The 27,639-nt window shown below is 47.4% G+C and overlaps 1 protein-coding gene and 1 long non-coding RNA gene across 2 annotated transcripts; one reads left to right on the top strand and one right to left on the bottom strand.

The window, feature by feature from the left end:
• Window positions 1-1,134: 1,134 nt before the first annotated feature.
• Plek2 (pleckstrin 2) lies at window positions 1,135-18,784 on the bottom strand. The gene is made up of 9 exons (XM_006973120.4): window positions 18,316-18,784; window positions 12,637-12,801; window positions 10,048-10,229; window positions 8,775-8,866; window positions 8,291-8,478; window positions 7,963-8,064; window positions 6,549-6,632; window positions 4,468-4,546; window positions 1,135-3,836 (listed from the first exon to the last, which is right to left on the bottom strand). Exons 1-9 carry the CDS (start codon window positions 18,355-18,357, stop codon window positions 3,709-3,711), a joined length of 1,062 nt encoding a protein of 353 aa, XP_006973182.1. The 5' UTR covers window positions 18,358-18,784; the 3' UTR covers window positions 1,135-3,708.
• A 6,160-nt stretch (window positions 18,785-24,944) lies between these two features.
• LOC143268544 (uncharacterized) lies at window positions 24,945-26,418 on the top strand. The gene is made up of 2 exons (XR_013044605.1): window positions 24,945-25,883; window positions 26,257-26,418. It is a non-coding gene; the product is annotated as an uncharacterized LOC143268544 (long non-coding RNA).
• Window positions 26,419-27,639: the final 1,221 nt, after the last annotated feature.

Genomic DNA, 27,639 nt, shown 5'->3' on the forward strand with positions numbered 1-27,639 from the left:
GAGTAGAGAACAATCTTGAAATTCAATTAAAGAATTATGTGGCTGTTAACCTGTTTGAGACCAATGACAACTTGTATGAGAGAAGTCATCACACCTGTTCCCTTTGGTACATACTAAACTACTTACCTTAAAATTATGATGCTAAGGGTTTTTGTAAAGTGCTGCTGCTTTGATGTAGTTTCTTTGAACAGCATCACACAACTGAAGGGGACATTTTCCTCTTTATCTGCTAGGTGCTACCTAGATCTTTTTATATATACCAGGATCTGATTTAACACAAACTTTTAATGTTCCTATTTTTACCTTCACAGACTAGTTAACTTTAAAGGTTGACATGCAAAACAAGTTTTACAAGTAACACATGAAGTTACAGCTACAGTAGTCAAATGTAGAAAGTCATTTAGTTGGCATGCTTGTCTTAGGATACTTGTATTCATTAACTGTAGGCAAACTTAAAAACCTAGTCAATCTAGGACTAGACTGAATAGTAAGGGTTCTAGAGTTGGGTATGGTAGCATATGCTTATGACTCTAGTACTTGGAAAGCTGAGGTGGAAAGATTCCTTGAGCCCAGAATTATTGATCAGCTTGGGCAACCATTGCACCTGTGTCTCAAAAGGATTGGAAATTAATGTTGGGGAGATACTTTGCCACTTATGAAAGTTTGTCCCTTTGTTCAATATAGTAGTCTATTAGCTTTTTAAATCTAATGGTCTAACCTCAGGTAACCCATTTCCAAGGAATTGTGCTTGCCAGTAGGCATTACCATGTTACTGGTATTTTCATTGCTACTTCGTAACTGTAAGTTTATTACTCTTATGAATCATAATGAAAATATTCTGGTTTTCGATGGTCTTGGGCAACCCTCATGAAAGAGCCATTCGACCCTCAAAGGGGTCACAACCCACAGGTTGAGAACCTCTGCTCTAAAAGCATCAAGAAACAAGTTTAGGGTCAAATATGGTAGTGTTCACCTTTAATCCCAGCAGAGATTAAACTCAGGCAGATCTCTGAGTTGAAGGCCTGGCTGGTCTATATATCAAGTTACAGGCCATCCAAGACTGCATAGTGAGACCCTATCACAAAAAAAAAAATTTTTTTTTGCATACACACACACACACACACACATATATATATATGGAGGTATATTATCAAAGCTTCAGAGACAACTATAATCTCAGCTGTTTCAGAGACACAAGAATACTACAAATTAGAGACCAGTTTGGGCAACTGCTCTAATGATTTAGGAATATAGTTGAGTTAGCCTAGTGTGTGCCTAGCATGTCAAGACCCTGGGATCATTTCCCATTACCACAGAAGAAAAAATGCATTATCAAATATAGCAAGTGCTCTTTTCCTGGGAATTGTTTACTGGAAATTTTTATATTTAAAAAAAAAAAATCAAGCCAGACATGGTAGCGTACCCCTAGACCAGCCTGGTCTTCTATAGAACAAGGTCTAGAACAGAAGGCTGCACAGAGAAACTCTGTCTCAAAACCAAACATTAAATATAACTGGGCTCCATGATGATTTTGATCCCATCTGGCCTCTTTGGATACGTCCTACAATTGTGTAAAATGGTGACCCTAGCCAGGGGAAAGGTCAGTCCTTCACTAGCACCATGATGAAAAGAACGAACTAAGATACGTGAGGCCTAGAATACTTAACCAGCCATGGAAGACTGAACAGAATGGACAACGAAGAGAACAACTTACCATATCCTGATTTTTCCCACCAAAGCCTTTACATGAAAAATACTACCCGTTCTGTTTTCCCTCCTCTGCCTTTGATTACAGTCATACAGTCATGAATCCATACAACAAAATGAGCAATATTGAAGCTTCCTACATTAGTCAGTTGAAACTAACTAAAAAGAAATTCAACATTGAAACTGCGTTTATATCAGTTTTATAGTCAAACACCAATTCTCATGAGTATGTTCAAGTTTTGGGGTTTGGGGTTTGTTTTTTGGAGATGTTCACGTTCTCAATGAGCTGCGGAGATGTGCCAATCTCTACACCGCTGAGCAGAAGTTACCATTCAGCTGCATACACCGGCCTTTTTTGTTTTGTTTTGTTTTGCATCAAGAACAATGAACGTGAGTAGGAATGAAAGAAGTTGTAGTACCTTGCCAGCTTACTGCTGTGTCTGGAGCTGACATTATCTGTTCCAGAACCCTTGAGGATCCTTGTCTCACCCATAGGCGTGGCAAATAGGGCTGTGTCAGTTAGGAAGCAGAAAGCTATGAAACCAAATGCAGCTTAATTCAGATAAGCACCTGTCAATATCCTAAAAGCTATTCTGGGTCCATTCAACCTGGAAAGATGCCAAAGGAGAGAAATGGTGCTTGAAAAGGCAGTCTCTTACAAAGTAAGGATAAAGGGAAAACATGCTCTTGGGATTCCTGGCTATTCAGGGTCAGGGATTCCAGACATTAAGAGGAAATCTATTTTAAGAGAAGTTTTTACTTAGGCACTTTGGAAATATCCATTCCCCTTAAATGTAAGTTATGTATTTTATCAAAGTCCAAGCCATTGTCCTTGGCAAGAATGCTAGCTATAACTTGTGCCAGATCACTGTATAAACTTAATAAAAATGTTTATAAAAACACTGTATGATACAGACTTTTCACTATAGGTTAACCTTCCAAATGGGGAAGTTCACTTATTGTTAATGTTCATTTTCAGATCGGTTTTCTTTGTTGTTTAGAGGGCTCCCGCTCCACCTCTTTCTAAATGTCCATTTTGTATAGAAAAGCTGTATTTATGCCTTTTTTTCTTAATGTCTGTGACCCATGTGACTTGTGATATTTGCTGTCTTTCTCTGCAAAGCAAACAGCATCCTTGGAACAGTCAGCCGTTTGCCAGCATCCCCACTTCAAAGTGAGATATGTCATCCTAGTGACAAGCCACTTGAGGTTTTCCCATAATTTTCTGTAATACATAGGGCCTTAGAGGGAGTAAACCTGTGGGGACATAAAACTGCACAAGATCTATAAGACACGTCAGTTTTTTATTAATTCCAGAAGTGTGAGTTGTTGAAATTGCTTAAGAGAGCTATCTTGAGACTAGAGTATTCAATATAGCAAAGCCCAGGTTAGTGTTCCAACAAAGGGATACATACTACTATGGCCCCCAAAGCCAGATTTCTCTGTGTGTGCGCACATGCGCACGTGTGTGGTTTTTCAAGACAGGGTTTCTCTGTGTAGCCCTGGCTGTCCTGGAACTCACTCTCCAGGCCACGCTGGCCTTGAACTCACAAAGATCCACCTGCCTCTGCCTGGCAAGTATTGGGATTAAAGGCGTGCGCCACCACCACCCGGCTTAGATTTCTCAGTCTTATATTTTTGGTTGTGAGCCTAGCCTTTAACGACTGAGCCATCTCTCCAGCCCAGATTTCTCAGTCTTGAAGAGCAAAAGTCAAGATGCTGTCACCTAACAGCTATTCCAGTTTTTTCAGGTTGGTAATCAGAAGACGGAAGGAAGTCTTGCCACCACTGTCATTTGAGGAACCATCTTGAGCCGTCTCACTCCAAAGCAATACAAAATGTTAAAGTCTTTTCCAAGAATTGAACTAGGGCCTCAGGCAGGTCCTCTACCACTGAGCCATATCCTAAGCCCAGTGTCTGTCTTGTACTCCAGTTCTCCATGAAGTCCCATCTGTATCAGCTGATAGGAATGAGGACCCTAGTCCTGTTTGTTCCCTTAGGTCATGTTAGCTTCTTGATAGCTTCGATCCACTCTGCTCGCTCAGCCTTGCTGCTGGCCTGGATATAATAGTGTGTGTCATCCTTCGTAATCACTTTAAAGAGGTTTCCTTGGACATTCCCTTTAACTCCTACACGGGAGAAAAAAGTATTGAATATCCGTGTCACCTTCCAGCTTGAAGCTGAGCATCGAGTATTTCTACTCCCTACAACCATATGGCCTACCAGTGGTTATTCCAAACATTTGCAGCTTGCTTGCTTGCCTGCCTCTGTGTTACCCATAGACCTACAGTTTCATTCACATCAAAGAATTCCATTTATGTTTTTTTTTTAAAAAAAAAATTGCTTCAAATTGACTTTGAGCCTCAATTTCTACATCCACAAGATAGAAATGATATGACCTTCCTACTGGGGACTGTAAAATCAGTGTAAGTAGAAAATAAAAGCACGTTATTAATATGAAAACACTGTGGCTCTTAGCTATAACTTAGGTGGAAGCTTATGGGCCATCAGCACAGAAACAGAATATAAAACATAAGGCTTATTCAGTTGTATTCTTAAAACACAAGAACATTCATTCCATATCGTGCTTTCCTTTGTTTTTAAAATCGACTTCAAAAATCATACCATGATCTCATTGAGGAAAGGCCCACTTGATCCTCAGAGCTCAGGCTTCCCCCCCACCTTGCCCCTCAGGGGTATTGATGACATGCTGATGAAGGTCCCAGAGATCTTTAGGCCAGAGCTGAAGCTGCACCTTACCAGTAGGAACACCATTATCCTCCAGAGCAGACACAAGGGATCCACGAAGAGAAAACCCACCTACTGGCCTGTTCTCTTCCTGTGGAGGAAGAGATTGATTAGTAATTCCATGAACATACAGAAAAAGAAGACATATCGTCTTCTGTAACTGACCCACCAGACCACGTCTAAAGCCACTCCAAATTGTCTGAATAGATGTGGCTGAACTTGGGCAAGTAACTTGTGCCAGTGAGGCAGTTTGGGCCTGGGTCATGGCCAGCAGCAGCACTGTCACCAAATTACCAGGTCTGGCAGAGTTGAACAACAGTCTCATCCGACACTCTACCAGAAGCCTGTACTGGCTCCCTTAACCTTTGTCAACAATACACGCTTATGACGGCTTTCCCCGCACATTGGACACTGTTATGTAAGTCTCTAATCATGTGCTTGGCATGAAACAGGACGGCTTTATGGTATCTGGATGGTTAAAGAGCAACTTCACACACCAGGAGTCTCGGCTCTTGGTCCCTTCTGTCAATCACTACTCAATGTGGCTCCAGCAAAGGAAAACTAAAGCAGCTGAGTAACAATGCAGAAGTGTTGACTTAGATACCAGAGGAGGGGAACAGCAAGAAGGGGCCCAGCACTGCAGAATCTACAGCAGGCAGTCTCAAGGGGGGACTGAGAAGCAGGTCTTGGGTACTGGGATAGATTTAGCCCAGCAACAGGAAGGTTAAAGGCAAAGTCTGGAAGCAAATGAATAGCAAAAGGCCTTGGACTCATCAAGGGCACAACAAAGTAGTTGAAGTTAGATAAAGAGTTAAATGCAAAATGTGCTCATACATTTGTTGATATTTTCCATGTTTTAGAAAGGATTTGTGGCCGGGCAGTGGTGGCGCACGCCTTTAATCCCAGCACTCGGGAGGCAGAAGCAGGAGGATCTCTGTGAGTTCGAGGCCAGCCTGGGCTACCAAGTGAGTCCCAGGAAAGGTGCAAAGCTACACAGAGAAACCCTGTCTCGAAAAACCAAAAAAAAAAAAAAAAAAAAAAAAAAAAAGGATTCGTGTGGCTGGGGATGCAGCTCAGTTTGTTAGCATGCTTGTTTAGACTACACAGAGTTTTGGGTTCAATCTGGGATGACGGCACATGCCTGTAATCCCAGCATTCAAGTTCATCCTTGGCTACATAGTGAGTTTGAGACCAGCCAGGACTATGTGACACGCTGTCTTTAAAAATAAAATCAAAAAGGGTTTGGCCACGGTAGCAACACCACTAGGACCCATGAGAGGTCAATGGGTGCCTTTTGGAGGCCCAAGGGTCTGGTCCCCCAATCAGCTCACCTTCCAGCCCTCTGCCTAGACCTTAACCCTCCTTGTGCTTTGCAGGGAATGAGGGGGGTTCCTCCAGGAGGCTGAGGGGTCCTGACTGAAATTCATATCAAAGACAAGGCTGAACACCCCAACTAGAGAGCCATTTTTCTTTTGATTAGAATTATATTAACTCAGTATGAGGCAGTATTTATCAGAAACATGGAGCAGCAACTCTTGGCTCAAAAAGTAATGTGTAAACTAAATACAATAAAAATAATTTTTTTTATGTGAAAACAGGAAGTTGGGGAAGGCAGAATATGTAGGCCAGTTGGATGAAAAGGGATAAAGAGGCTGGGAGCACCGTGTTGGAGTCTCCCTCACTCCCCTTGCCCACGGAGCAGGCTTTGGGGAAAGTAAAAGGTGCTTTTTCTCAGCATAATGAAGGTCCTCTCAGGGGAAGTGGGCACAGAAGACCCCACCCTGAGCAGACAACTATACAACAGAGCAGTGCGGCCTGCAAGGAACCATGGTGGCATGTGAGAGAGGGCACACAGCAGCTGCCCACTCTGCTTCAGACTCTGGAAGCAGCACAGCCCCAAGGGACAGGGGTCACTCACTTTGGAAGGGTCATGGGTCACTCACTTTGGAAGGGTCATGGGTCACTCACATTGGAAGGGTCATGGGTCACTCACTTTGGAAGGGTCATGGGTCACTCACTTTGGAAGGGTCATGGGTCACTCACTTTGGAAGGGTCATGGGTCACTCACTTTGGAAGGGTCATGGGTCACTCACTTTGGAAGGGTCATAGTAATGCAGGAAAGCTGGGTCCTTCCTCAGAACAAATCGGCGCACCTTCCAGTTTTTCCTCTTATGTCCCTGTGGGAAGGAAAGGGTTCACATTGGTCACAGCTCTACATTTCCTTCCTTTCCCATGCATCCATCTCACAAAACCCCAAGCCAGCCCGCTCCAATGGGACTACATTCTAAGGACAGTTTGCAAGAAAACGCAAGGATTACAGTGACATGATCATCCCTGCTTAGGGACACCTCAGCAAAAACAGCACATTAGTTGACAGAGAGCCACGAGTCAGCACCGACAGGGGGCACCTTACCCCAACACTCAGGAACGAATGGACTAAGGGGCGGAGGCTGGGGCTCAGTGGTAGGGTTGTTAGCCAAGCAACCACAAGACCCTGAGTTCAGTCCCCAGCACTGAACAGCAACAAAGAGGTGAGGGGGCTGGAGAGGTGGCTCATTGGTTAAGAGCATTTGCTGTTCTTGAAGAGGACCCAGGTTCAGTTCCCAGCACCCACATGGTGGCTCACAACCATCTGTAACACCAGTTCCAGAAGATTCCCTCTTCTGGTCTCTATAGGTATTGCACACACATACACACAGACAAAACACCCATTTGCACAAAAATATTTTTAATAATATTATATAATTTTTAATTAATTTTAAAGGAGGAGGAGGAGGAGGACAGGACAAATGTCAACTGGATCAGCAGTTCACAGGTCACATTGCACCCAAGGTCACCAACATTTTAAGGGTCAATTTGGCCCAAAAACAACCCTATAGCTACATGTATATTTGTGCATTTTATGTGTACACACAGAGGAAATCAATGTAACATTCTAAATCAGAAATAGGATCAATTACAGTCTATGATACAGTAGATGGTAAAAGTCTAAATAGTCAGGTATTAATCTGTGTGTGCAGCAGAGTGTGAAAGAAGCTTATCTGAACTCACACACAAGATCATAAACCTTCCTTAGCATCTAGAGTCTCCCTCATCACCTCTTCCATTCCTGTGGGGACCTCATTTCTTCCCTCAGTCAGGGTCCCTGTGAAGGCCCAGCAACAGCAGACCCTTGAGGTAGACCATTGCATCTACGGTAAATAAGAGCAGATGGATCCTAATGTTCATCAGGCAGGTGACGAGTATGAAACTGGGCAATAACATAGAAGCAGCTTTTTAATGTGACAGTTACTTGTGTGCATATTTTTTTCAAAACAGTTCTTGGGTCTGGTACGTGTATGTGAGAGCGAGCATGTGTGGGTCTTTGATTTGCCTCTTGTGGCTGGGGAGGGGAGGTCCTGTTTCTGTGGATCCCACTAATCGTGTACTCCAGCATCCTCTGGGCTCATTCCTGCCTCCTTCACGTGTGGTAACTCTACATTGCCTCCTGCTCAAAGGCAGCCGTACCTGCTTGGATAGGTAACCTTGTTTGATCACCGTGCCACTTAGCTCCATGGTGCTGAGACTGACCTCTTCCTTGGAGCTTACCTTCCTCTTGTAGCTTTCAGCCTAGTGGGAAGAGAAAGACAAGGGCTTGTTACAAAGGAACCCCAGAGCCAGGCCATGGTGGCAGCAAAGCAAAGGGAATCCCTCAACACCGAAGTCGCTTGTTTCCTCAGAGTGGAACTGTTCCCCATACTCTGGGCCTTCCCTAGGGCTCCAGACTCCCAACTCTCACCCTAGCCACTCCCTTCCCTCTCCCCTAGTGTCAAGAAGAGCCCAGCCTCCAACTTACAAACGTGTACAGGGCTGTGGAGTCATCCAGAAACTGCTCGGCCAGATCCCCAGAGCGAATAGCTCCCATGCTCCGGACCCCTACCGGCCTGAGGAAGTTCTCTTCCATGAGCATGGAGGCCAGGGTCACTCCTTCTAGACGGCTGGCTGCAAAGCTGCTCGAGATGAGCCAGTCCACCAAGGAGGAGCCTGTGTTAGCACAAGGGCAAGCACCTGTCAGACCATGGGGTATCGAGCCTACTCAGGGGGCTTGGTCAATACCTCATTGACCTTGACCTCCTGAGAAGCCTCAGGTTCTACCAAAGAGCAGCCTGATGCTCACATCCAATGCGCAGAGCTGTAGCCATACCCACAGGTGGCCCTCACAGGCTATCCCACTTCCTAGGAGGCAGCTCTGCCCCCGTGAGAAGCTGGTTAAGCAATTGGATGAGCTCCAGTCACCATGTGCCGGGCCTCCAACCTGGCCAGGGGATAGACAGGCTCACCCAGGAAGGTCTTCTTGTAGGTACTCCCCTGCTCCATGTTAGGACACGGCCGGATTCCACTGCTGCTGTCATGCATCTTGTCCACGATTCGACTACACAGAAGGGAGGCAGAGAAAGGCCCCTGCTCACACTGTCTGCTCCAGGGGAGGACCCAAGAATCGTGAGCTAAATCACGAAGACAGTTCATGACGTAAAGCGAGGGACAGATGATGGGACACACACCACAGAGATGGGCTTTTGTTATAAGTCAAAATCCAGTGCCCATGGTTTTCAGACGCTCCTCTTCTTGGTCATCTAAATGTTCGAATATTTCCACACTGGGCAACTATTACTGTGGACATAAAGCTAAACAACTGTGACCGCTTAAAACCCAGAGTGTACAGGAACCCTCGCAGCTCACCACGATCTGCTCCACGTCGTTGTCTGAACTCCTCCAGCTCTGTATCTCCCCTTTCTGAATCCACCCTATCGGCTGCTCCTGCCTGCACTCACCCTGGCTTAACAGCTGTGTAGATGGTGCACACACTGGACTTCAGAGGCTAGTGTGGAGTTGTGTGAGATCAGGAGCAGACTCGCATCCCATCTAGGATGGCCGTCGTAGTGCGGCTGCCTGGGAGGCTATGGGGCATTTCCATGATGGAAACACCTTCCATACATCTCTGTGGCACAGTATCACCAACACCACTGACTGGCCTTCCCTCTGCCCGATGTGACAATTGCTGACACCAACGAAAGATCTCTATGTATGTCCCTGGGGTGAACGCCCTTGAGACTGTTTATTACCACTTACCTCTGCTGAGCACCAGGCACAATGCATGATATTCAATAGGCACTCAATAAATGTCTCCCTTTCCTTTTTAAAAGGCCACATAATAATTGTACATATCTGTGATGTACTCAATGATTTCTTAGATGGTTGAATGAGGAATCCCTCCAATCAATAAGGCAGCCATTACCTGCCACTGAACTGCAAATGAGACCTGCCACATACTTCTAAGCACTCTTCCTAAAATGGAATGGTGGTCTCTGCTTCGTTCTCTGAGGTATTATGACTTGGTAGAGGCCCTAAAAGTTACAAAGGAGCCAGGAGCTAAACATGGCAAGTTCCAGGCAGTCGACCCACATAAGCAGGACAGAGCAAACCACTGGCCCTGAAGCACAAAGGTGGACCGGCCAAGCCTGTGTTGTACCATAGAGTCCCCCCACACTAAACAGACAGGAAAGGCCGCAGGGAGGCCAGGCAGAGTCAGGGGCAGGCAGGTGGAGCACTCACTGCAGGCTGATGTGGGGGGGCAACTTGAAGGAGTTTTTCTGTGTGTGGAGTTGCTGGACCTTCCCCGGCTGCCCTGCGTGGATAGCCCCCGTTATCTCAAAGGCCCAGGAGTCCCTCTCCTCTCGAGAACAGGCCTCCAGGAAGTACTCAGTCGAAGTTCGGGTCTTCAGCTTAATGAGGAGCTGTGAGAAGAGACAACCAGACAAACTAATACTCAGAGGAGAACCGGGCAAGGGAATGCTGGCCGCAGGAATGGCAGAGCCAGAGAGGATGCGGGAGACCATGTATCCAGGGATGCCTGATGCCCAGCCCTGCTCACCCTCAGCAGGTGGGGCTGTACAGATTGATTTGGATATACCCGAGACAAGGAGCTCATGGTCTCCTAAAGCAGCCTTTCCCTTCGGCACAGACAATGCAGAGTGGTTCCCAACACTGTGGCTCTGACTCCTCCTTCCAGATGCACAGCCTCACTTCCTATCACAGCCCCTCCGAAGAGGGGAACCCCCAGGCTCTGCAGTCAGAGGGAGCTGCACACAAACCTCTCAGCTCTGCCACTTAGCTAGGAATGCCAGGTGACCTCAGGAACCTCGCTGAGCTGCAGCCTCGTGAACTGTAAGAATACGACGCTGCCGTCCACTGCTACAGGACTGCTAGCAAAGCCCCCCTCCGTCCCTGTCTCTAGTCCAGACACCACCAAGCCATCCATCCACTCGTTCTTCATGTGACACAGTTTCAACTCCTTCCCAAAAGGTTTGCCCTCTGCTGCATGCTCAGCCCTGGGTCAGCATTCTCAGAGAACCCCACCCAGGATGGAACGGTCTGCTCCAGGACTGGGCCAAGAGAGAAGCACCGCACTCCCGACAACCTCTGAGTGCGAGGGCTCTGAGCCGCCGCCGATGACACAGTGGACAGTCTTGTGAGCCACTTCTCTACCCTCTACCTGGACACCTGGAGGCTTTCTTAAACCAACTGGGGAATGGCACATGTTGGCACTGTTAAATGTTATGAGCAGATTAGACCCACTGCGTCTGCAGCGTTCGTCTTCAGTGATGGGGATCAAAGCCAGGAGCCTCTCTAAGACACACTCATTCTGACCATGGTCACCAGCATAGTCACAAACAGCTGGTTTTGCTTTTGAACTTATAAACAGCCTTCATTTAAACCAATAGCAAGCATGGGAATGAGTCATGGCCGACTTCTTGTCCCAAGGAATATTATGGAGACATTGCACCAAGTTAGCATCCGCTCACTGGCATCATGGAAGATTGATTTGAACTCGTTACTGTCCAGCTGCAGTTCACCATTTTAATGAAAAGAGTTTCAAGAGAGACTAGAAATGATAAGTGAAGCCCAAACACACTCAGTAGAGCGTGTACACACACACACACACACACACACACACACACACACACACACAATGACTTGCTCCTAGAGAACCAGTTGGTGTTCTCAATCTTTTTCAACTCAAAATAATCAAGCAAATACTACAAAATACTCATATAAGTGACAAGACTCGCCATTCTTCCTAATGAGTACTAAGGGGCAGCAGGCTGAGAATGTAACCTATGAGTTGAGTTCAAGCCTTCATTCACTGATACCCACTGAAGAAACCAGGATTTCCTCTTCAAAACCATCTGGCATATCTGTCAGTCTTTCTTCTTTGTCTGACATTAATTCAACAAACATATGCTATCTGTATGTACCTACATGTTGTATCAGTCTTTTGGAGAGTGAGGTCGTTTGCATATACCAGTATTGTAAGTCTCTGAAATAAAGTCAACTTTCTCTACCCCATATCCAAAGTTTTTCTTTATTTATTTTTGGTTTTTCAAGACAGGGTTTTTCTGTGTAGTCCTGGCCATCCTGGAACTTACTCTATAGACCAGGCTGGCCTCCAACTCACAGAGATCCGCTTGCTTCTGCCTCCCAAGTGCTGGAGTTAAAAGCGTGCACCACCACCACCCAGCTCCATGCCCAGTTTTGACCAAATTGTTTCCCTTGCTGCCTGTTTGTTTGAGACAGCATCTCACTATGTTGTCTAGGCTGCCCTTAAATTCCTGAGCTCTGACGCTCTTCCAGCCTCAGCCTCCTGAGTGTTGGAATTACAAGTGTGAGCTACTATGATGCCCAGCATCTAAAAAGATTTTCAGCAGTCCATTCTCTCACTCAGAACCTTCAGTAGCTCCCCATTACCCCTAATTTATGGTCTTAGATCTTGAAGGAAACTACAAAGAATAAAGAAAAGCTCACCTATACCTCTGCTCTCAGAGACCACCATTGTTAACATCCAGTGTCTCCTTCTAGTCTCTGCTCCTGTTAATTTTTAGTTTCTCATTTTGTTTTGAATTAGTCCCTGCCTCCTAGAACTCCAGGTATTTTTAACAGGTCATCACTTTTTCAACCCGCACCACCACATGTGGAACATTGTCACATAATTATTTTATCCCAATTTTTATAGATGACGAATGAGAGCTGAAAGAAGTTTAACTATTTGCCCTGTTCATGAGACAGCCAGGATTTGAACCCAAATCATCCAATGATAACAAAGAGGCAAGGTGGCGAGAACAGGGGACCAGGATGCTCACATACCGGCCGGTTTTCATACTCCAGACAGGGGCAGGTGATGGTGCAGCCATCGAGAAGGATCCTTCCCTTGGGTGGGGTCACTCGCCGGCCACCTTCCAGCTTGTAATACAGGAGCGTGTTCTGCCGAAGGATAAACCATCGTGCCTTCCAGTTGTGGACAATGTGGCCCTATGGACAGACAGACAGACAGGAAATCCTGGTGGTCAGGTGATGCAGGGGAGGACACTGCACCTTGGAGAGGAAGCCCATGGCTTGGGTGAGCAGTGTGGGCTGAGAGACGATGAACAGTGAAGGGGGGAGCAGGGATTTTGTCGGGTTCTCCTTCGCTCATCTCTTCTGAGGTGGAAGCAAAAGCCTTTGACCTTGAGCTTTTATTTCCTATTGGCCTTTGCTTGTCTATAAATCTCCCCAACCAGTGGTAGGATCAAACCCAGGCCCTCTGGCATGAAAGACAAGTGTTTTGCCTCTGAGCTATACATCCCAGAACCAGTTGAAAAAGCTTGAGAGAAACTGCAAAATATAAAGAAAAATCATTCACCTATAATTCTTTTAGTACAAGACAGCCATTGTTAACACCTGCTAATTCCATGCAGTCTTTCCACCTTTACTATGTCTGTGTGCATATGTACATGTCTGTATGTATGCATTTAGACAGGGTATGTATGTATGTATATATGTATGTATGTAGACAGGGTATGTACGTATGTATTTAGACAGGGTATGTATGTATGTATATGTGTATGTATGTAGACAGGGTATGTATGTGTGCATTTAGACAGGGTATGTATGTATATATGTATGTATGTATGCATTTAGACAGGGTATTATAGATGTATGTATTTAGACAGGGTATGTATGTATGTATGTGTGTATTTAGGCAGGGTATGTATATATGTATATATATATGTATTTAGACAGGGTATGCATATATGTATATATATGTATTTAGAAAGGGTATGTATGTATGTATGTATGTATGTATGTAGACAGGGTGTGTATATATGTATATATGTATATATGTATATGTATGTATTTAGACAGGGTATGTATGTATGTATGTATGTATGTATTTAGACAAGGTCTAACTGTGTAACCCAGGCTGGCCTGGAACTTGTAATTTTCCTGCTTCAGGCAAGGCAGTGCACAGCTTTAATCCCAGCACTCCTGAAGCAGACAGGCAGATCTCTGTGAGTTTAAAACCAGCCTGGTCTACCTAGAGTGTGCCAGGCCAGCCAGGTCCCTGTCTCCAAAAATAAATAAAATTTTAAGAAGAAAATGTAGTGTGTGTGCATGTGTATATAGCTAGGGACTGAATCCAAGACATCACGTGTGCAAGGTGAGTACTCTGTGAACTTACCATATCCCCAGCCCCTCATAATATAATTCTAAAAATTATCACAAATGATTCTTTTGTGGGTGTGTGGTGGTGGAAAAATAACCCGGTGTCTCAGAAATGCTAGGCAAGCACTCCACCCACTGCATTGTATTCTCTAGAACATTCTGGTTTTGTTTTGGAAGGACAGCCCAGGCTGGATTTGGACCTGTGATCCTCCAGCCTCAGCATTCTGAGTTCTGGGATTATGGGCAAGTATTATACTACCCAGAAAGGATGTGTTATTTTTATAATGGTAAAAAAAAAAATTAAATTCAAGTAGGCAGAAAAAATCTTGACGAGCTGTTTAGGTTGGACAGATGAGGCAGGCAGGCAGGCTAGAGAAAGCAACTGTCGTGCTTGGGATGTAGCCTGGCGGTGGAGCCCTTGCCTAGTCCTCCTGAGGCCTTAGGTGTTCATCCCAGCACCAAAATCATTGCCCTGCTTCCTCTTTGGGAGCACCTCCATGGCACTACATGACTTGGGCACTGGGGCCGGCGGGGCAGGGAGGAGGAAGCGATGGGTTCCTGGTAGGCAAAGGTCTCCTATTCTACGTCACAGTTTGACATTCAGGCCATGAGGAATTTTAAGCAGAGGCATAACAAGTTTGGGATCTTGGGTTGAAAAGGTCATTCTGGAGTTGGGGATGTGACCCAGCTGGGATAGTGCTTGCCTGACACAAAGTCCTTGGTTCAATCCCCGGCACCGAGTAAGCTGGGCCTGGGGGCACAAACCTGTGCTCAGGGTGGAGGAAGGAGGATTCAGAAGTTTAAAGTCATCCTCAGCTACATAGTGAGTTCAAAGCCAGCCTGGAATAGAGATTGTCTAAAAATCAATCAATCATCAGTCACTCTGGTCAGGCTTAGTGGCACATTAATCTGTAATTGCACCTGAGACAGGAGGATCACAAATTTGAGGCTACTAAGTGAGACCCTGCCTCAACGAAACAATCATTCTGACCACAGTATGTTGGAACAAGTGAATGAAGCCATAAGACTGCAGTGGGGACCTCACCAGGAGGCCTCTGGAATAGTCTCAGACCTCGAAGAAAACCATCGGGGTTCCCACACTATAGATAAGCCTCAGTTCACACAGGCAAAGTGAGTCTAGGTCCAAATAAACCCAGCCCCAACCCCTCCACCTTGGCACTGGTCCCCACACATGGAGAAGCCTCTCTTCAGTCCTCTTGTCTGTAAGCCACTGACTGGGGCTGAGGCCAGCTCCTTTAGTGGACAGGAGGGACCTCATGAGGTGGAGGCCAACATCTCAGGGCTGTACTAAGGAAGCACAGAATGTAACAGCTGGAGACACTCTTTAAGGAGACACTGTACTCCCTAACTTTAATGATGAGGAAACAGCCAGGCATGATAGCTGTTAATCCCAGCACTCCAGAGGCAGAGGCAGGCAGATCTCTGGGAGTTCAAGGCCAGCCTGGTCTACAGAGCAAGTTCCAGGATAGCCAGGACTACACAGAGAAACCCTGTCTTGAAAGAAGAAGACTTAATACCATAAGCATTTTTACATCTGTATAACAATGCTTTAAAAAAAATCATCATTTATCTCAGGAGATGTATAGGTAGCTCCCAGGAGTGTCTGGTTGATTGGTTGTGTTATTTGTTTATTTGAGACAGGATCTCTCTATGTAGCCTAGGCTAGTCTCCAACTAAGGATCCTCCTCCCTCAGTCTCCCAAGTGCTGAAATATAAGTGTGAGCCACTACACCAGGCTTCTAGAATATTTCATACATAAAAAAAATATTGTGTTGGGCTGGGATGTAGTTCAGTTGGTAGAGGGCTTGCTGAGCCAGGCTGAATCCTCAGTGCTGAATAAACTGAGCATGATGGCACATGCCTATACACCAGGACTTGGGAGGTGGAGGCAGGCAGATCAAAGAGTTCAAGGTTGTCCTTAAATACATAGAGAGTTTGAGGCCACCGTAGACTATATAAGACCCTGTCTCCAAAAAATTGGTAAGGTTTTTACTGTACTTCCTTGAGATGGAGTCCTGGAGTCCTGCAGTTGGTATTTCTAGGCCAACATGTTGCTCAAGATCCAAGGCTGGCAGCAGCACCCATGTTTCAACTCTCCTCACCACGGAGCTCTATTCCTCCACCCCACCTCCACCCCACCTCCACCCCCACCCCACCCCCACCCAGCTGCTCCTCTCCTCTGAGAGCCAGGCCTGGGCAAGGGCCCTGTGTTTTGCCTTGAGTTTGGCTCTTTCTTGTCTGGGCAGGGTTAGGAGCCAAACCCGTCATGCCCCTGCTTGCCTCCAGCTAAGCCTTCCAGGAGGAGATGGCTGGTCTATGATCTCGCTTCCAGCTCCAGCCTTCCCCATCCCAGAGCTGTGAACCCTCCTCCACCGCCCAGGGCCACCATGACGCTGTAACTGCCCCGGTGGGCGCCAGGATTGCCGCAGCCACTTGAGAGGAAAGTGGGTTTACATGGCAGTGGGAGCGGCTGGTGACCAGAGTAGGAGTCTTGGGCCAGCTTCCTCACTGGGCAGGACCAAGTGTGACTTCTTCCACTTGCCTCAGGATTGGGCTGGAAAGAGCATCGGCGCCTCAGCCTTGCCCTGTGCCGATTCTCCGGATTCTAAACCAGGCCTCCTCCCAGAAGACCAGGGCTCTCCTCCTCCATGTCCTCTTGTCTCCACGGCGTAGTGGTGGTGGGGAGTCACGTCGGTAACTCCGGGAATAGGTAGAGGCCCACAAACCCTGTCTGAGCATTTGACCTGGGGGTGACGCCGCTCCTCCACGGGCCCCTACCACAGTCCAGCCGTCACCAGCCAACCACCCATCACACCAGCTCAGTCACCTCACAGGCTGCAGTACACGGTGGGAGACACAGGTTCCCCGCACAGCTTTGCACTCTGACCTGGATGAACCATCTCACATTTAAAGGACAAAGACAAAAAGTGAGCATGGAATTCTGGACAGACGGACACCAGCCTGACCCCTCATCTGGCATCAGCTTCCTGTCCCCCTTGCTTATAGCTTTGAACAAAGCACACCTTGCCCCCCCCCCGCCCCCCGTATCATGCACTGTGAAACCAAGTGCAGACAAAGTGTGAACAGAAGATGGAAGGGACTTGAGCCTTCAGGGCTGTGGGGCTGGTGTGACCAGGTGAGCCAGTGAGGACAGCCTCTACCCCTCCTCAGCCTACTTCCTAAGGCTGTAAGCCCAGAACAACCAAAGGGCTCGGCTTCAGATTTGTATCTGTATGCTAATATAAGTGTTCAGTGTTGACATCAATGTTAAATTGTTTTGAGATGTTAGGGATCAAACCCAAGGTTTCCTGCAGGCTAGGCAAGTGTCATACACTGAACCCTAAAAGTTTCCCCTCCAGTTTCTTTTACTCACTTTCTGCCTTGATCCCAGGCATCCTGGGAGTCCCAGAGTCCCTTGGTTAGACTCTTGCTTCTTCAACAGGGGTGGCAGGCAGGGGAAGGACTAAGGATGGAATTCATGTCCCCTCTAATACTCACTCTAGGCAAGCTCTTCCATCTTTCTGATACTCATTCTCCTCATCTCTAAGTGATAGCAACAGCTGTCTGGTGCCAATCACTAATCCTGCAGGACTCAAGAAGGATGAAACAAGACAGACAGCTAAGTGGTTCTCTCTCTCTCTCTCTCTCTCTCTCTCTCTCTCTCTCTCTCTCTCTCTCTCTCTCTCTCTCTCTCAGAGGGGTGCTGCCTCCCTCCCTCCCAGCTTGCAAACTACACGGCTTATCCACGGTGCTTTTTATTAACTGACACAGAAATGTGCATATTCATAGGGTACATACATTGTGATGTCAATCATAACAGGTACGGTATGCAACGATCGCATCAGGGTAACCGGCATATCCATCATCTCAAACATTTATTATTGTTTTCTTGGTGTGGGAATCATTCAAAATCCTCTTAGCTATTTCGGAATACACTCTTAATTGCAGCCAACCATGGTTAACCTTCTGCCACAGAATGTTAGCAGTCATTCCTTCTTTCCAAAAGTACCCTTTAACTATCCTCTCTCCACCCTGCACCCCACACCTTTTACGATATTTTAATAAGGCGTTCAGGCTACGGACTGAACCGACGGTTGAGCATGCTAACCTGGGGTCCTGCCCCTGGCCTCGTCCTGAGTCCGGGTCAGTTGTTTTAAGGGGTCCACGCGAGAGCCAGCCCCGGACCACACTAACCAAGCGGGATCCGACATTGCGGACCAGGCCGGCTGGCCAGCGGGAGCCAGGCTCGTCCGCGCGTCCAGCCATCGCCCGCCCCGCTGTCCCCACGGCCCCGCGGGCGCGAGGCAGGAGCGCACTCACCCTCTTCACGAGGAAGCCCTCCTTGAGCACGCCGTCCTCCATGTCGCCGGTCCAGGTGAGCTGTCCCCGCGATCCGCGCCGCCTGCGCTGCCTGCGCCCAGGAAGCTGCTCCCGCCCAGGGACGTCCCCTGGCGCGGAGCCAGAGCCAGAGCCTCGGGCCCCGCGGGCAGGAAGTCTGGCCGGGTCGGGACTTCTACACCGACCTTCCCACGCGAGGTGCCCAGCCTGCCAGCCCTACAACGCGCGACCCGCGGTGATCGCCCAAGGAAATGGCCCTGGACGGGTGTCTAGACTTGGGAGCCATCCCTGAGCGCGGGGTGGGAAAGAGAGGCAGGAGAGTGTGCTGATAGGGTGGAACTGGGCTAAGAGGGCAGGAGAATCACAAGTTTAAGGCAGCTGGTACAGTCTACAGGGTCCTGTTCCCAGAACACGCTCCACATTACACTATCCTTATCTGGAAGAAAGAAAGAAAAAAAAAATCGGAGAGCCAAGAATTTTAGTGAGTTTCAAGAGCGTGCAAAATAACTCAGTCATCCATATAAGTCATATTTTAATGCAATATTTTAAAGTAAAAATGAATGCCTATGATGACAAAACAAAATATCCTGAGGAGCATTAACAGGGTCCTACTACGCCCTGTTGGCACCCAAAACAAAAGTAAACTACAGGTAGTGATGATCGGCTTAGAATGCCTGATGTTCCTTCTTTACTCTGAAGAGGGAAGGGCGCGCTCTAGGCAGGAGAAAGGCCCTGGGGTGTCTGGGAGGAATGAGACTGCCTGACTAGAAGAAGGAACTGCTGGCCATGGAAAGACAACGGTGCCCTTCAAGCTGGCTCCCAACCCACCCCAGGGTCCCTATGTGCCCCGCTAGTGCCTCTGTGGGTCTGTAACAGACCTCCACCCCACCGTTACAGCCTGGAGACCTGGCAAGGACCCCACTATTGTGTTACCAGGCAAAAGCTTCCTAGGTTTTCAATCCAAAGGCAACAGGGTTTCCGTTCTGTGTTCAATAATAGTGCTGGTTTCGTTTGCAATATCCCGACTCCAGGAGGCAAATATTATTTTTTCCAGGAAACTGAACCGTCAAGCCATTAACACTTACTGAAGGCCTCCGGGGCTCAGGGCACTGGAAGTACATTTGCTTTGGAATCCCAGCAGGGCTCAAACCCAGCGCTGGGGAAGTCTGATCAGGAGCTTCTGCCAGCTCCTCCTTCTTGGAGCTTAGACAGGGCCTTTTGTTTGGAAAACGGGGTTCCTCAGTGAGTTCTCTGAAAGGGGCAAGGTTGGTCCTTTCTCCCCAGCACAGCGAAGGCCTCTGCACTCCCTCGGAGGGAAGCCCCTGTCCGGGCTCACCCTGTCTGATTCACTGGACCTTCAGCGTGAGTCACCTCCCCTGCCTTCCCCAATCTGTGGTGACTGCGCCACCAACCTCCCAGGGAACCACGATGACATAAGTCCAGCTCACCCACAGGGAGGAGACCAGAGCGGGACAGAAGTAAGCCCACAGCAGTGACAGCTTGGACTGGGGAGGAGGCAGGGAGAGGAAGGAACCTCCAGACTCAGGAACGGGTCTTCATCTTCCAGGTAAACCCCCTTCTGTTTGGAAGGGCCAGGTAACAACGCCTCCCAGGTATCAGTGCTAGAGAAAGCTGTTAGGTCGTTATTTGTGTGTGATGACTCTGCCTGATGTGAATTCTACCATCAGAGAGTCATTCCTTCGGCTTTGGATAAGAATCTTTTGTTTACGTACAGCAGAGCCTTATTCACAATGAACACATTGGCCTAATGAGTTTGTCAGAATGACCATCTACTACTAGAAATCATCTAAGCTAGATACTGTGTTTTATAAACCACACACACACACACACACACACACACACACACACACACACACACCCTGAGAAACAAAATAATTTGTCTAAGGTCTTTATCCACGTAGTGACATGGAAGGGCCCGAGTCCAAACTAACAGAGCTGTGTGTTCCAAGGCTAGCTCTTAGCAAATACTGGGGCATCTCCCTCAGGAGTGGCCCGCACCAGAAATCATGGCTACAGAAGCAGAAAGGACTTTAAAATACTGTTCCTGGGGACTGAGGAGATAGACAGCTTAGCTGTTAAGGACACTTTTTGCTCTTGCAGATGACCCAGGTACAGTCCCCAGAACCTACACAGTGGCTCACAACCACCCATGACTCCAGTTCCAGATGATCCAATGCCCTCTTCTGACTTCCATGGGCACTAGGCATGCACATGGTACACATATGTCCATGCAGGCAAAATATCGATACACATAAATAAATCTAAAAAAATAAAAAAAAATTACTGTTCCTATGGCCAGTGTGGTGATGTATACCATAATTCTAGCACTCTGGAGATGGAAGCAGGAATTCGGTGAGTTGGAGGCCAGCCTGATCTACATAGTGAGCTGCAGGCCAGCCTGGGCTAAACAAGGAAGCCCTCTGTGTTAGTAACTTTTCTATTGCTATGATAAAATACTAAGACCTACAGAAGAAAGAGTTTATTATGCTTACAGTTGCAAAGGAATAAGGAAGCTGAGCAATCTCGTCCTTAACTGTAAACACAAAGCAGAAAGGAAGAGCTGGAGTGAGCCGAGGCCATCCAAGTCTCAAAGCCAGCAATGCTTCCTCCAGCAAGGCTGCGCCATGTAAACACTTTGAACCCTGACCTTTTTACTTCCAATAGTCAACACGCATCTTAACAAATCACTAAAATGATTCAAAAGGATGACTTCACTAGTTACATCAAATTTCATTATGACTGTGTCAGGACATATTCAATCATTTCCATATCGGTTGGTTTAACTGTCTTTTTTTTTTTTTTTTAATGTGTTTGTTACTTTTGGTGGGGGCGGGGGCCAGGAGAGACAGGGTTTCATTGTCTAACCCAGGCTGGCCTTGCACTTAAGATTCTCTTGCTTCAGCTGGAGGTTGGTGGCTTTAATCCCAGCACTGGGGAGGCTGAGACAGGTGGATATCTGTGAGTTCAAGGCCAGCCTGGTCTACAGAGCAAGTTCCAGGACAGGCTCCAAAAGCTACAGAGAAACCCTGTCTCAAAAAACAAACAAACTAGCCGGGCGGTGGTGGCGCACGCCTTTAATCCCAGCACTCGGGAGGCAGAGGCAGGCGGATCTCTGTGAGTTCGAGGCCAGCCTGGGCTACCAAGTGAGTTCCAGGAAAGGCGCAAAGCTACACAAGAGAAACCCTGTCTCGAAAAACCAAAAAAACAAAAAAAACCAAACAAACAAGATTCTTCTGCTTCAGCCTCCTGGGTGCTGGGATTATAGACATGTGCTAAATCCTCCATACTCATTACCAAGCTGCTTTTCCAGACATGTACCCTGTGATCTCCGCCCCCCTACAGTTCTGTGTCCACTCCAGCATCATGGTGTCCACACCAGCATCGTGGTGTCCTCTCCAGCATCATGGCGTCCACATCAAGCATCAAATACAGTTTTTTGGGGAAACTGCTGTTTCCTCATGAACCAGAGGCACAGGCAGTGCCATCTGTCAGGATGAACCCCAGCCTCCTAAAGCAGCTCTCCCTGGAAGTGACTGAGAAATGGAAGAAGCCTGGGCCAGGGAAGTCCCAGACAGGTGTACCCACCATATGGCATCCTAGAGCCTATGGTGTACCCAAAAGCACTTATAAGCTTGAGCTCAGTCCCTGGGTTTGGCTGCCAGCACTACAATAATAAAAATAACAATAACAGCAGGCCGTTGTGAATCAGGGAGTATTCATATTCTTTCACCCACCATCATTCATCCATTCATTAATAGCAGGAGACTCACAGGGAATATGTCAGAAGCCCAAAGCCCCAAGTGCTGTGGGCAGTTCATACTTTACCCTTGTCAGTCATCGGTGCAGAACACACGATGACGGTCCCTTAGTGACATAATAGTAAGGAAGGACAAATAGTCTGGGCAGTGGTGGGGAGGGAATGCCTTTAGTCCCAGCACTTGGAAAACAGAGGCAGGTAGATCTCTGAGTTCAAGACCAGCCTAGCCTGGTCTACAGAGTGAGTTCAAGGACAGCCAGGGCTATACAGAGAAACCCTGTCTTGAAAAGCAAAACAAACAGGCAAAGATGAAAGAAATTGGTTCAAAAGCAGTTGAATATAGGAATATAGATTTTTTTTTATTTTAAATTTTTGTCTCTTCCCAGACTAATGATGTAATCTTTTTTTTTTTTTTTTATTTTTTGAGACAAGATCTCACCATGTGGTTCAGACCAATTTCAGACATGCTATGTAGTATGTAGCCCAGGTTGGCTCAAACTCAAGATTTTCCTGCCTCAGTCTCTCAAGTGTTACAGGTACGAATCGTCACCTCTCTGACACTCTTTTAATGTGGACAAGGCACAATGTGGACACTCTCTGTGCCAACAGCCACCAGGAAGGGGAGGGATGGCCAGGACTGCTGAGCTGTGACATCCCACAGTGTTAAAACAAATTTTCACTTTATAGTAGTTTATGGAGATAGAACCCCACTGTAAGTCAGCGAATATATCTCTTTATTTCACTCATTCATTAACAGACTCACACTCTGTCAGAAGTGCCAAGAGGGACGTGCTATGAGCAATTCACAGACTTTGCCCTTGTCATCAGAGTGGACCCAACAAGTGTCACTTGGTAAAAGCTACTGCCACACTCCTCTCTCCAGCCCAGCTGACCCCTTCCACTCTGGTTCTTCAGGAAACTGCATCTCTCTAGAATCTAGTGTCTAGATGCTCAGCAAGCCTTCTGCAAGGGCCAGAGCCCAGATTCCCCGGTTCCTGCCGGTGGGATCAACCCTGCCTACCCTTTAGAGAACTCAGACTTCAGAGACCCATTCACGTCTGGACTTAAGGTTTTGGGTGGAGCAGGATGATGACTCAGCCCTGTAAGCAGGCAGGACCCGACCTGTTGGAGAGAGATAAGGGCCCCTCCTTGCCTCTCATGCGGCTTTCCCTCCCTTTCCCCCTTCCCTGACTGTTATTCCTGGAAATTGGGTTTTCCTTGTGTTTATTTTGTGTGGGGTAAAGGGACGGGGGAGGGGCATAATCTTGGTCTGGGCATGTCTAGGAAACTCCAGGGCAGGAAGGAGTGGCTATGGTGTCGGGTGCTCAACACTGTGCAAGCCGCTGGTCACAGCTGCTCCGCGGGCCTGGGAACTGTACGTTCTTACCAGGACCTCCGGCTCGCATCGCTTAGAACAAGAAGATTGTGTGCTGCACAAAAGAGACCCTGGCTGGGCTGTCAGAGTCAAGGGCCAAGTGCCTCACCTCACATAGTGCCGCCTCCTCCCAAGGAAGGGGGCTTCCTCTTCACTTAAAGGCGCTGCTGCCCGCTCACCAGGCCACACCCCTGCTGGACTGCAGCCCGCAGGTTCGGGCTTTTTTTTTCTACTTTGTGGAAAACTAGCAGGGAGATTCTGAGTCCCAGATAAGGTAAGCCTCATTCTAAATCTCTCCTACAACCCTAGATGGAAACTATGCAAGGAAGAGAAAAAGTTAAATCCAGGCGATCCTGAAGGTGAGCTGGCCCCCGGGGAACCTGGAAATTCCTTTACGAGCCCAGCCCTCCCCAGGCAGAGGCTTTTAATCCCAGCTGAAGATCAGTCCCCCGGAGCAGGGCCGAGAAGCCCTACAAGGAACCCCTGGGCCAGGGTCTCTGCCCCTCCTCGGTGCTCCGACTGGCTTGGGGTGGCCAGAAAGTCCAGCTAGGCCTTCCACCTGCACCCTGAGGCTGGCAGGTAAGTGTCCTGAGGGCGCTCTTGACACAGCACGCCCCACCCTTGGGAGAGGCTGCCTGTTGCTAGGTGGAGCAGTGTGCTGGGGAAATTAAACGCGGGGTGAAGGCAGCCCCAACCAGGCTCAACAGCAGAGCCAAGAAGCTGAATTCTGATTCGCAGCCCTCGCGCCAGCTCTGTGTTCCCTTCAACCCGGTTGCTCCAACTAGAAATTCCCAGGGAGAGTCTGATGCTTCCAGGGCTGGTTGCTGCTGAGCTAGTCGGCAGACGGCAGGAGTCCTCCAGGGCTTGATAATTGAGACAACCCACACTCCCCTGCAGAAAAGCAAATTAGGAGTTGCAGACGCAAATTTTAAGGAGGCGCATGCCTCGAAATCATGCCAGGGCAGGATCTGACCCTGAGAGTGGGTGCCTCCTTAAATGTTGCACCCACTCAACCTTGCTTGGCCAGCCTCCGCAGTCCCAGCCTTGACTAGTAGTGGAATGTCGAAAGCCAAAAGTCGGTGCTTTTGAATTCCTGCAGGATGCCTGCCCAATCTGTTCTTACACTTGAGGATCCTCTAGTGAAGGTAATAATACTGTCTTCACATTTGAAGATCAGAAATTAAGGTTAAGGCTTATGGAAGGCAAGGAAGGGTATGTTTCTGGTGAATGCAAAAATGGAATAAGCAAACGACAGACTGCAGACTCGGGATCTGATCTTGGTAGAGTGTATAGCCGACTCCACTGGGCCGGTGGTTTTGCTTTATTTTTAAAGAATAGGTTTTTTGTTTTTTTTTGTTTTTTTGTTTTTTGTTTGTTTTTTAAGTTTTTTGTTTGTTTGTTTTTGGTTTTTCAAGACAGGGTTTCTCTGTGTAGTTTTGGAGCCTGTCCTGGAACTCACTCACTCTGTAGCCCAGGCTGGCCTCGAACTCACAGAGATTCGTCTGGTTCTGCCTCCCGAGTGCTGGGATTAAATGAGTGCGCCACTGCCGCTCGGCAGAATAGTTATTTGATTTACATTTGAGTTATATTTATGTACCTTGCATGTGGGTATGTGTACCACATGCATGCCTGGAGCCCAGGGAGGCCAGAGGGCCGCAGATTCCCTAGAACGGAAGTTATGGATAGTTGTGAGCCCTCTGATGTGGCTGCTGGCCACCGAACCTACGTTCTCTGTAAGAGCAGCCAAGTGCTCTTCCCTCCCCCCCCCCAACATGATATTTTTATTGATTATTTGGGAATCTCATACAATGTACCCTAATCACACTTGTTTCCCATTCCTCCCCGCTCCACCCTCCCACTCTTGGGCCTTCCCCTCAAAAAGAAAAAGAAATGCATCGTTATTCCCACTGGGCAAGAATAAAACTACTACCACAGTTCTGAGCCAAATTTGAAGCAAGCTGTGGTGGTTTGAATCGGTCTGGCCCCCACAGACTCATGTGTTTGAATGCTTGGCCTATGGGGAGTGGTACTATCAGGAGGTGTGGCCTTGTAGGAGTGGGTGTGGCCTTGTTGGAGGAGGTGTGTCACTGTGGAGGTGGGCTTTGAGGTCTCATATGCTCTAGCTATGCCCAGTGTGAGACACAGTTCACTTCCTGTTGCCTGCAGATCAAGATGTAGACCTCTCTGTAGTGGGAATTCGCTCAGCCCGTCACCTTGGGCTATCTGGCCTGATATAGGCAGTGCTTCTTATCTGCCTACATGACCACTTAAAAGGGAGAAGAAAGGGATTTGAGCTCTTTTGGGTGGTGAAGACTGAATCAGGTGGCATGAAGCAGCATGTGATTGGTCCCCAGCTTTCCAATGACTCTGCAACTGGATTTACCTTATCCTGTATCAGTGAGTCTGCTTTCCCCATAGAGCCCCTTAATAAATGCTATGGGATAACGCTCTTGTACACTGTAAAGATTTGTTACTCCTATAGGTTTAATCAAATGCTGATTGGCCAGTAGCTAGGCAGGAAGTTTAGGCAGGGCAACCAGACTAGGAGAATTCTGGGAAGAGGAAAGGCAGAAGCAGAGCTTCCAGGCAGATGCAGAGGAAGCAAGATGAGAATGCCGGACTGAGAAAAGGTACTAAGACACGTGGCTAAACACAGACAAGAATTATGGGTTAATTTAAGCATAAGAGCTAGTTAGTTATAAGCCTGAGCAATAGGCCAAACAGTTTATAATTAATATAAGCCTCTGTGTGCTTATTTGGGACTGAACAGCTGAGGGACCGTGCAAGACAGAAACTTTCGTCTACACCTCTCAGTCAGCTTCTTCTCCAGCACCATGTCTGCCTGCATGCTGCCCTGCTTCTCTCCGTGATGATAATGGACTAAACTCTGAAACTATAAGCCAGCTCCAATTAAAGGTTTTCCTTTACAGAGTTGCTGTGGTCGTGGTGTCTCTTTACAGCAATAGAAACCCTAACTAAGATACAAGCTTTAATTAAATACTGGCCAGAATGATGGATGGACTCTAGCCAGGTCCATTGCTGGGTTCCAAGAAGATGGTGATGGGTCACATTTTGCAGAGGCTTTTAAAGGCAAACTCATAAGTCTTCTATATTTTCCATCATGTCTGATGAGGGGCAAGCATACATCCTGATGTATTTCCCACCAACATACTTCCCGCCTACATACTTCCCGCCTACATACTTCCCGCCTACATACTTCCCGCCGACATACTTCCCGCCTACATACTTCCCGCCTACATACTTCCCGCCTACATGTGATCAAGCTCATCTGGTGCAGTTGGGTCAAGCAAACTTGTTTAGGGAGTGAAAACATAAACAACAGCCTCCACTGTTTCAGGAAGTATCCATCCTTGAGCAAGGGGCTTACAGGTTAGAGGCACTTTTGTCTTATGGATCTCTTCAGCACAGTAATTAAAACTTAAAACATAACTTTGGCTCTCACATCCTCCCCGCCCCCCCACCCCCCACCACCCCCTTAAGTTGTATCCTAAGTCAAATCCTTGACTCTGATGGGTACCTGTTTATATACTATTAGTTTAATGGTACCCAGATTGGAATTACCATCTAGTTAAGGAATTAATGCTGCAAGAACCAACAGTTATTAGTAGAAACAGAAGGGTCAAAGGTCCTGTGATGGCTGACATCATAGTAACTACCTAGGAGGAGCCTGGAAATCAGAATGGGGACCAGTCATTGATTTCATCTCAGGTCCCCTTTTATCACAGTTTTATTGTTGTTGTTGTTGTTTACAGCCAGGCTATTTCTAATGATTCCTAAATGGTTTGTATAGAAACAACAATTTTCTCTTAAAGCTAATTAATAACCTCTTTGTTTTACGAAGAGCAGGTTGAATGCCCTATCACGTTATAGACCTATTTCAGCTAACGAATCGGTTAATAGATCTGGGCCTATTTGGTTTTAACAGGTACCTTTCCTGGTGTGCCAATGGGCTCTATAGGTAACCATCTTGTCCCCTATGCCAGGGAGTTTCAGAAGAAAACTGACCAACATTCACGCCTGTTGGGGACAAGGGGGCAACATGTTCTCTGCTGTAACTACTTCCTACTGAAAGTGGGACATGGTTGTCAGGGCCCAGGAGGGCTGTAAGAGACGGAGAGCTAGATTGGTCCAC

This window comes from Peromyscus maniculatus, chromosome 14 (genome assembly GCF_049852395.1).
Source record: "Peromyscus maniculatus bairdii isolate BWxNUB_F1_BW_parent chromosome 14, HU_Pman_BW_mat_3.1, whole genome shotgun sequence".
NCBI lineage: Eukaryota > Metazoa > Chordata > Mammalia > Rodentia > Cricetidae > Peromyscus > Peromyscus maniculatus.

Coding starts and splice junctions, on each gene's coding strand:
- Plek2 (XM_006973120.4), bottom strand. CDS start 18,357: ATGGAGGACGGCGTGCTCAAGGAGGGCTTCCTCGTGAAGAGG. Junction 12,802..18,315: donor AGGGCTTCCTCGTGAAGAGG/GTGAGTGCGCTC, acceptor GTCTGTCCATAG/GGCCACATTGTCCACAACTG. Junction 4,547..6,548: donor ATTACTATGACCCTTCCAAA/GTGAGTGACCCA, acceptor CTTCCTCCACAG/GAAGAGAACAGGCCAGTAGG.